The 10,824-nt window shown below is 39.2% G+C and overlaps 1 protein-coding gene across 1 annotated transcript in view; it reads right to left on the bottom strand.

Annotated features, from left to right (window-relative positions):
* HMMR (hyaluronan mediated motility receptor) overlaps nt 1–10,824 on the bottom strand; it is an 80,599-nt gene that overhangs the window by 66,913 nt on the left and 2,862 nt on the right. Inside the window, 2 exon segments of the mRNA XM_042782270.1 lie at nt 2,101–2,180; nt 2,636–2,734. Of these exon segments, the coding sequence (XP_042638204.1) occupies nt 2,101–2,180; nt 2,636–2,734 (179 nt within the window).

Genomic DNA, 10,824 nt, shown 5'->3' with positions numbered 1-10,824 from the left:
AAAAAAAAAGACCAAGTTTGCTGGTCTGATAGAGCCTGATGAGACCTCTGAGACTAGGGCCCCTAATTACGTTTCAGGTCTGGAACCGAACTCACTCCTGTGGCTTCCAACTAAACAGACAGGCATATGGAGTGAACATTTACATCAGGTAGACACACTCCTTGGAGTGATGAATTGTGGGAGAACAGAAAGGCAGTGTTTGCAGAGGGAGACAGATTGGGGGGGCAAGAGTGCATAGGAGGGAAGGACACAGGGAAGAGGTAACAACAAGGAAGAACTGGGAAGACAGTTGTTACATAGTGAGGAATTGCAGTCATTGTCATGAAACAAAATGTGTATGAACTGCTGTATGGAAAATAAATTTGCTCTGTAAACTTTCACCCAACTTACAATAAAAATTAAAACAAAACAAAAACAAGTTAAAAAGGCATTTGACTGCTAACCAAAAGGGTGGTGGTTCACTCCTAGGAAGGAAGATTGGGCAATCTACTTCTATAGAGATACTGCCTCAGAAACCCAAGGAGGGGTCGCTATGAGTCAAATTGACACAATGGCAGTGTTGTTGTTAGGTGCCACTGAGTTGGACCCGACTCATAGCGACCCCTCCTTGGGTTTCCGAGGCAGTATCTCTACAGAAGTAAATTGTCCAAATTTCCTTCCGAGGAGTGGCTGGTGGGTTTGAACTGCCAGCCTTCTGGTAAGCAGTCATGTGCCTTATGCATTGTGCTACCAGAGCTCCTATACAACGGCAGTGAGTGTGAGTTTTTTTAATTAGCCTTTCTTAAAAATTAAAATTTAGTTTTAATAATATATTTTATTTAATCCAATATATAATAATGTTTTAATGTCATTAATACTAAAAATATTGAGAAATTTAATATTTTAGTACTAAGAATGCAGCAATTGACATGTATTTTACAATTAAAGTACATCTCACTTCAGATGTTAAATTTTCATCAGAAATATTTATCTATATTTAGATTTCATAAAACTACAGAAGAAAAAGTAGATTCACATGCTCAAGTTGTTCCAAAACATTCAAAAGTTTTTTAGTAGCATAATTGTGCATCTGCTGTTTTGGTTTTAAATGAAATAAAATAAAAAATTTAGTTCTTTAGTCACACTAGCTATATTTCAAGTGCTCAATAGTCACTCATGGCTAGTGGCTTCTGTATTAGACAACACACCTGCATATTATAGAATAGACTTCGCTAATTGTCAAATGGGAGCTCTGGTAGCATAGTGGCTAAGACACTTGCCTGCTAACCAGACAGCTGGCGGTTCAAACCCACCAGCCACTCCTCGGAAGGAAGGTTGGGCAATCCTACTTCCGTAGTGATACTGCCTCCGAAACCCAAGGTGGGGTCGCTATGAGTCGGGGCCAACTCGATGGCACATAACAACAACAACAACAATTGCCAAATGCATGAATAAGTATATGAGTCTAACCAAAATCTTTAGCTTCTCCTCTGTGAATATTTTTCACACTGAAATGTCTAATAATTTTTATAACTCCTTAAAAAAGTATAACTTGCTTATGAATTAATAAAACACTAATTGTAGGTGTTTGCTCATGCCTTAACATAAAACTATTAGAAAGTTAACCTCTCATCATTTCTTGGCAGTTTGTGTTAGGCATTAGTTTTTTTTTTTTTCCCTTTACCAAAACCTATCCTTCCCCACAAAAAATAATTAAAAACAAAGAAAAAGCAAAACAAAAATAACTCTAATGCTGTTAACTAACAAATAGAGCATCACATCATTTTAAAAGGTGTAAGTAAGGTGAAATTCATCCCGATGTCACAATAAAGAAATGATTGTGAAGCAGAGGCCATTTTGTAATTCTGAATTCTGAACTATGTTTTTGTCGTTTGTTGCCAATGAGTAATTTTTAATACATGTTTACACATAATATATTTAGTAATGACCTCCCCAGAAATTGTTAAACTTGCTGAAGGGCTAATGATAATATACTTCATTACTTTATGGATTTACTTATAACTTTGATTTATACACTTACCCCATTCTATTCAAAAACATCTGCTAAAATGTGTTCAATGATACAGTTGATAAACCACTTGGCATATAAAGACTCCTCACCTTTAATCCCAAACTCTTCACTGTTTTTGCTGAAGCAGGCAAGGTTGTATCTTGGTCAAAATTAAGATTTTGTTGAGCTTCTGCAAAAGCAGCAGAAAAATGACCTGTACAGATCATGGTTGGTGCTTAACATGTTTTTACCACAGACAAAAAATATTCAAGTATCTTACTGCAACAATTACTGTAGCAAAACAGTTGCTCCTTTCTTGATTGTACATTTCCAAATAGTTAGTTGCACAATAATTTATATACATCTAATATCTTTCTGATTTTCTTTATATTCCCTAATAGAAAAGTTAAAGTAATTAACAAAAGTAGACCCTATGTCTGTGTGAATGTCTTGTTAAGTTTTCTGCTTATATGTGTAAAGATGAAAGTATTATTCTGTACTTGATCCTTTCATAAATCCATCAAATAAGAAAATTTAAATATCGTTCTAATTTCCTGTTTTTAGAAAGACTGTATCTTCAAATATTGTTATACATAATTTCAAAATGTATGAAATCATATAACCATTTATTTTAGGATTCATTACCTTTTTGTTTTTGAAAGCGTTGTGATTTCTGAAAGGACACAGGTCCTTTCAATACTTCTGAAGTGTTAACATTATAAGCACCTGGAGATGGAGCACAACCTAGAGGAAACATAAAACATTAATGTGTCATCTAATGTTATGATCTAGGGATCTCTGGTGGCATGGTGCCTAAGGAATTTGATTGCTAACCAGAAGGCTGGTGGTCCAAACCCACCAGCCACTCCTTGGAAGGAAGGTTGGGGGCAACTGTGTTAGACTGGGTTCTCTAGAGAAATAAAACCCAGCAAACCTTATATATATACAGAGAGAGAGAGAAAGAAATTTATCTTAGGAAAATGGCTCACACACATATAGAAGCCCGCAAGTCTATCACAGTCCACCCCTTGTCAACTTGGCAGTTGTACACATCTTCTTAACCATATATAATCTCTAAATAAGGACAATTATAAAGTCATATTTGTGTCTAACATGATATGCTAACACACATACAACCAAAATGCATTAACCTTATTTACATTTCACAGCTCATAACAGAAGGAAACAAAAATATTTGATGCACATATACAATAAAGAAATATAACAATCACAGTCCTTATTTCTGCAGCTGGTCACGTGGTCATAGCTGATATTCAGAACTACCTTCTTCCACCACCCATTCTATATTTCCCTTGCCCTCAGCAAGCACCTCAGCTGGTCGTGGTTCTTTGCCTGGTGGGGTGACCCAAACCTTCATTCCTGAAGGGTCTGGGCTGTCAGCAGTCACATCAGAATTGGGTTGCTGTAATTTTCCATAGACTTTAATCACAGGGCATGGGAGTACTAAGAGATGTTCTAAAGAATCTCCTATATTCCAGACATATTCTTCTTTACCTCCATTATGTAAAGTCAACCCAATTTCCCCTTGGTAATCAGGATCTATCACACTAGACAGTACAGTAATACCCTTCTTTGTCGGTTGATCTGGAGGCATGAGGAAGCCAAAATGGCCGGGTGGCATTCTTAATTTCCAGTTCAATGCAATCAGTATTGTGTCTCCAGGTGGGAGTGTTCTTCCCCTTTGGGACTAAGATCTCCAGACCCACAGAACATAGGGTAGCAGGGACAGGAAGCAAAAATTTTTTGAGTGGGTCACTTGGGTTAATAGTGAGTGGGATCCCTCCTGTTTCCAGCCTTTGGTTCCTGGACCCATGAATCCTGGCTATTGGAGAAACAGAACCATATATTGAATGCTGGTTTAGAGCGTAGACAGCCTCCTGGAGAACACTGCCCCAACCTTTAAGGTATTGCCACCTAGCTGGTGCCGTATTTGTGTTTTTAAGAGGCCATTCTATCATTCTATCAAGGCAGCTGCTTCAGGATGATGGGGAACATGGTAAGACCAGTGAACTCCATGAGCAAGTAGCCAATGCCATAATTCCACATGTGTCAGACTATTCTGATTACTTTTCTGACTGCTGTCCATTATGGTAACCACTCCCACCTTGCCTTTGTGGATTAACTGCTGCCACTTAGCTTCTGCTATAAGACAGGGTCCAATCAGCCCCATCGTAGTTAAGTGTCTTAGTTCAATTAGGGCAGTTCCCACTGTCAAATCAGGTTTACATAAAATAGCAATCACAGCAGTCTTCAAGGATGCTGGAGCCCCTTCACATATTTATTCCTCACGGTACTGGTGAAAGGCGTGTCTTCTGGACTCTTCATTTCTGGCTCTAGGGTCTAATGTGATAAATCATTCTAACAGGCCAATTTCCCTAAGCCTCTGGATACCTTCTTCTACATTATACCAAGCCAGGTCTGGCACTTCAACTTGACTTAAGGTAGGCCACCACATAATCCATGCCTCAGTAAGCCAACCAAATAAACTATTAGATCCTTTCCTAACCTCTCGAGCTGAGACACTGAATGAAGAATCCATACTTAGCGGACCTAAATCAATAAACTCAGACTGATCCAATCTTACATTCCTTGCACAATTATCCCATACCCTAGTAGTCATTCCCATACATATTCTCCAGGTTTCTGTCTGTACATGCTAGCAAAATCAAGTAGGTCTTTTCAGGTACTGCATACCACCTCCTCAGTCACACTTTCTATTTCACCTTTTGGGCTTGCTTGGACTTGACTTCAGTTATCGGCCTAGCAGCAACAATGGGTGGTTGAGGCAGTTCCTGAGAGCATTCAGGGATGTCTTCCACGGCCTCTGCCTCAGACAATAACCCAGCAGGATCGGTTTCGCTAGTCCCATCAAACTGAGGTGGAGGGTATAATGGTTTCACAGTAATCCGTTCAGATGGGAGGGATTCAACAGAATTTACAGGCTCTATATCCTGATCTTCCCGATTATCTGTGCATATGTCCCCATTCCAGGTTTCAGGATCCCATTTTTTTCTAATCAATGCCCTCACTTTAACATCAGACACCGTTCTGGGTTGGCAATATAATTGGTGTTGTAATTCAGCCACCCTTACAATAAGACTCTGGATTTGGTTTTCAGCAGTATCAGCTCTGTTACTAGAAGATATAAGGCTTTCTTTCAGAGCACAACTGGAAGCACTGAGGTCTTTTATGTGGTGCTTAAACCGAGATTCAGCAACTCTGAGCTCATCTCGCTCTTTCACCACTTTGTCTAGTGTAAGTAGGACCAATCAACCAGCTTTCTTATACTCCTCATGCTGACAAAATTGCAGAAAAGTATCAAATATCCAATCACCCAGAGCGCCACTTCTCACAAGTACTTGATCTATTGGTGGTGCTATTTCGTGTATTAATTTTGCCACCTCACACTACTGATTAGCAGGGCCCTCTTTACTAACAGACGCAGGGTAGCTAGTGTCTTTAAGATTAATCAAACTGGAGAACCAATCTAGGAAGCCCATCCTTATGATTTTGTCTCTCTAGAACCACTCCTGGTACCAAATGTGTTAGACTGGGTTCTCTAGAGAAACAAAAACCAGCAAAGTATATATATATATATATATATATATATATATAGAGAGAGAGAGAGAGAGAGAGAGAGAGAGAGAGAGAGAGAGGGAGAGAAATTTATCTTAGGAAAATGGCTCACACACATATAGAGCTGGCAAGTTCAAAGTTCCTGGATCAAATGTAAAGCTGGAGGTTTTTCCTGGCTCCCGCAACTGCAGGGGCTGAGGAGCTCAAGGCTGGCAGGCAGTACAGTGGTTGTTGACTCCAACGAATGACAAGTCCAAGATCTCCCCGCCGAATGGTGAACTGCTCACTCATGGACAGTTGTAGGCAGCAAAACAGAATCCTGACACACAGAAGAATGTCTCTCTTCCCAGGAAGTCCCTGGATATACTGGAAGTAGGCCACACCCCTAGGGAAACTCCCCTTCACCAGATTGCCCACTCAGAACACAGTCATCTGATCCCATCATGGGAACAACCACACAGAACTGGGGTCCAGCCAAGCTGACACACAGCTCCAACTATCACAACAACCTACTTCCGTAGTGATTCTGCCTTGGAAACCCAAGGAGGTGTTGCTATGAGTTGGGAAAGACTCGACGGCAGTGAGTGAGTGAATGTTATGATCTTAAGTTGAAAACATGTCATAATAAAGTGATTAATATAAATGTGAAACACCATTAATAAAATTACTTCTTGGGTTTATGTAAAAATAGACATAAAGCATAGAGGCTACTCATATTATTACCTTTCCAAATACTCTTTATTTCAAATGGATTAAAAGAACATGGACAACTGAATAAAATACTAAAGACAGCCTTGGAATGAATATCATATAACAACGAGCAACAAGGTTTTGTTATTAAGCATTAAATATAAGAAACAATGGGAGCTCTGGTAGCATAGTGCCTAAGGTACTTGACTGCTAACCAGAAGGCTGGTGGTTCAAATCCACCACCTACTCCTCAGAAGGAAAGTCAGGAAATCTACTTCTGTAGTGATACTGTCTTGGAAACACAAGAAGGGGTCACTATGAGTCAGATCCAACTGAACGACACATAACAACAACAACATAAGAAACAATAAAATATTTGGTATCATCTCTATTCAGAGAGTCACTGAGTTAAATAGCATCAGTTTCTAGAAATGAAACAACTAAAGATGTCTATTCTTCAGGATTTAGCCTGAAATAAAAACTTGTGGTGATAATCTGTCTCTGGTTAATATTGGTACATTACTCACTGACAATATTAGCTGCAATTTGAATGGAATAAAAGCAACCATGTTAACAGCAACTCTTATTTTGGGGGGCACTTAATAAATGCTAGGTATCATACTAAGCACTTTTCAGATATAAAGGAGCTCTGGTGGTGTAGTGGTTAAGGCATTTCCTTGCTAAGCAAAAGGTCAGTGGTCCAAACCCACCAGTTGCTCCATGAAAGAAAGATGAGGCAGTCTGCCTCTATAAAGATTTACAGCCTTGGGAACCCAATGGGCATTGCTATGAATCGGAATTGACTTGATGGCAGTGAGTTTTTTTTTTTTTTTTTTTTAATGGATAGTACCTCATTTAATGTCACAAGAGCACTATAATGGATTACTAACTCTAATTTACATATAAGGAAGCTTAGGTCCAGAGAATTGATAAAGCCATGTTATTCAAAGTACAAATTGCCCTGGGCTGTTTCTGTTGTTCCTAGAATTTTTACTGTACAATCGACCCAACAGCAGTGGGTTTGGTTTTTGGTCTTACTCTCACTTTGATGGAGTCCCAAACTGTAGGCATCACAGACTGCTTATTTTCAGCAGAGTTGAGATCAGGACCTCAGGCATTACAATTTAAAAAATGTCCTTTGTATAAAGCTTTAGGTAATTAGGAACCAGATTTATTTTATTCTCTAAAAACTATATAATTTAGTATGGAGTCTCACGCAAATAAGTAGAAATAACAAGGAGCTTTGATTATCCCAAGGTAACTACTGCTGTCCCCTAAGTGTTTTTCAAGTGGCAGGCAGGGACAAATTACTAGGTGTGACCAGAATTATTTTTTTTAAAAAGAAACATAACAGAAAATATCAGTGTTCATCATGTATCAGTGTTAATAAGTTAACTAGTCAATGTTAGGAAGGTTAAGCATTGTTTTGTGAAACTTTTGTTATAACAAAGTGACCCCTCCTTGGGTTTCCAAGGGGGTATCTCTATGGAAATAGACTGTCCAGTCTACTTTCCAAGGAGTGGTTGATGGGTTTGAACCGCCAGCCTTTTGGTTAGCAGTCAAATGCCTTAGACACTATGCCACCAGACCTCCCTTTTGGTTTGGTATATAACTGTAGAAATATAAAATATATATACTGGTTGTTGTGTTATTAAGTGCTGTCAAGTCAATTTCTTGTGACTCATAGTGATCCCATAAAGAACTGCCCCATTGGGTTTTCTAGGCTACATTTTTACAGGAGCAGATTGCCAGATCTTTCTCCTGAGGAACACCTAGGCAGGTTTGAATTGCCAACTTTTCAGTTAAGAGCTGAACACTTAAATGTTGTGCCACCAGGGATCCTTATATCCTAGGTAGAGATATAAAAATTGTCACCCTGGAACTCAATCAAAAAGTTTGAAAATCATTGTTCTCACAAATCCTAGGTAAACTATATCATCAAAGAAAGAATTAAATTCCCATACCTCTACATGAAATCATGGCCATTCATGTGCCCTGACACAAAGACTCCAGTTCTGGCAGCTGTCAGATCTAAATGTGTCAAAAAAGGGTAGAGGCAGTGGATTTCCAATCAGGAGGCACAGTCTCAAAAGGAAGTATAGAATTCACTGGGGTATTTAAGGATAGATTTAACAAAAAGTATTAATTTTGGCTAGCTCAGATTTCCCAATTCACATAGACTATTTATAACCTAGGGAGAGGAATATATTGGCAGGGGGTTCCCCAAAATCAGGCTAAGTATGGCACATTTGGGGTGGAGGTAGGGAGGCAGTATTGTTGTTGTTGTTGTTAGTTGCTGTGGAGTTGATTCTGACTCACTGTTACCCCATGTGTGCAGAGTAGAACTGCTTCATAGGGTTTTCAAGGCTGCAACCTTTTGGAACCAGATACCAGGCAGGTCTTCCAAGGTGCCTCTGCTGACCTTTCAACTGGCAGTCAAGCACTTAACCATTTGTGCCATCAAGGAACTCTTGAAATCAAACTAATTATGGCTTCTAAGAGCATTCATTTTACACATTTGGCTCTGGAGAGTAGGGGGTTGATTTTATACCATGATTCTATTCCAGCTTAACAACTTCTCAGGTTCCATGTGATGAAATTTTGTATTATACAAATGCAAGTTGTCCTCTAGTTTGAATGACTCAGATGTACTTGGAACAGAGTCCATTTCTTTTATATATTTATATAATAACTCTAATTATATTCTTAATTCTTTATTTGAAGGTTGAGCAATCTACTTCCGTAGTGATACTACCTCGGAAACCCAAGAAGAGGTCACTATGAGTCAGGTCCGACTCGATGGCACATAACAACAACAACATATGTTAGCCATATAGCCATATGAAAGCTGGATGATGAATAAGGAAGACCGAAGAAGAGTTGATGCCTTTGAATTGTAGTGTTGGAGAATAGTGAAAATACCATGGACTACCAGAAGAATGAACAAATCTGTCCTGGAAGAATTGCAGTCAGAAAGCTCCTTGGAAGCTAGAATGGCCAGAGTTTATCTCACCTACTTTGGTCATGTTGTCAGAAGGGACCATTCCCTGGAGAAGAATATCATGCTTAGTAAAGTGGAGGGTCAGTGAAAACGGGGAAGGCCCTCAACAAGATGGATTGACACAGTGGCTGTGACAATGAGCTCAAATATAGCAAGGACTGTGAGGACAGTGCACGACCAAGCAGTGTTTCATTCTGTTGTACACAGGTTGCTATGAGTCAGAGCTGACTTGATACCATCTAACAACAATAACATATGTTAGCCAAGGAGCTCTGGTAGTGTAATGGTCAATACATACGGCTGCTAACCAAAAGGTCAGCAGTTTGATCCCACAAGCTGCTCTGGAGAGAAAGACGAGGCAGCTTGTTTCCCCAAAGACATACAGCCTTGGAAACTTAGAAACCCTATGGGACAGTTCTACTGCCCTATAATGTTGCTGTGAGTCGGAACTGACTCAAGGGCAGTGGTTGGGCTTTTTTTTTTTTTTTTTTTTAAATTTGGTTATATGTTAGCCTCAACTAGATGGACTGACACAGTGGCTACAACAATGGGCTCAAATATAGCAATGATTGTGAGGATGGTGCAGGAATGCTCAGTGTTTCATTCTGTTGTACATAGGATCACTATGACTCCATGGCACCTAACAACGTTAGCTACTAAAAGATACAAAAAAAGAATAAAACACATTTCTTGACTTTAAGGATCCTACAGGCAAATAGAGGAGGAACATAACAAAACAGGTAACTGTAAGACAGCTATTCATGCATACAAGCACATCATTCTTATTTTAAAGCAAACTGGAGACTTCAAGGAAAACTGTCACCACTACTGGTAGCTATGCTTATGGGGAAGTGTGGGGAGGGAGCATGCAGAGCTTACACTCATCCTCCTTTGCTCTCTGTTCTTAGGGATCTTATGTGGAAAAGTGTGAGATACACTGCTCTAGACCTGGCAGAGCATCCAGAACAAAAACATGATGTAGAAGTATAGTCCATCTCTGAGACCATGCTCTCAAAAAGTGCTCTTGGCTAGCAGAAGACCGGACAGTAAGCAGTGGTTAAGCAGCTTTATACAAACTGACAACAACTAAGCTTATGCTTAACAAAAACCCATCCCTAAAGAGTCAAGAATGACAGATTTGGATTCAAGGACTGGATTGAAATCTAGCCTATTTACTTATGACCTCTTTGGGAGATTGTAGCACAATACTATTTTCAGGCTGTCAGTATTTTTCTTACTAATTCTTGAATTTACTTAGATGTGGCTTATTAGAAATCTGGGGAGAGGAAACATCAGAAAAAAGGAATGGGGTATCTTGGGAGATACCATAAGTTTTCTGCAACAAAGGTTAAAATTATAACTTGGTCCACAATGCTCCAAAGCTAAGGCAGGTGGTCAATAATTGTATGCAAGCAAAACACTTTATGTATTACATTATATTTATGCTTCAAAATTCAGAACTTTGTATTTTCTACTTGTTCTACATGGAATGGACAGTCCACTTTCCATTTTGTCTTACACTTATCTTTGGGACCTCAACTGGTGC

This window comes from Orycteropus afer, unplaced genomic scaffold (assembly GCF_000298275.1).
Source record: "Orycteropus afer afer isolate SDZICR_OR568_19922 unplaced genomic scaffold, OryAfe1.0 scaffold00279, whole genome shotgun sequence".
Classification (NCBI taxonomy): Eukaryota; Metazoa; Chordata; class Mammalia; order Tubulidentata; family Orycteropodidae; genus Orycteropus; species Orycteropus afer.
Note: the sequence above shows the minus strand (reverse complement) of the source record. Positions and strands in the feature narration are given on the sequence as shown.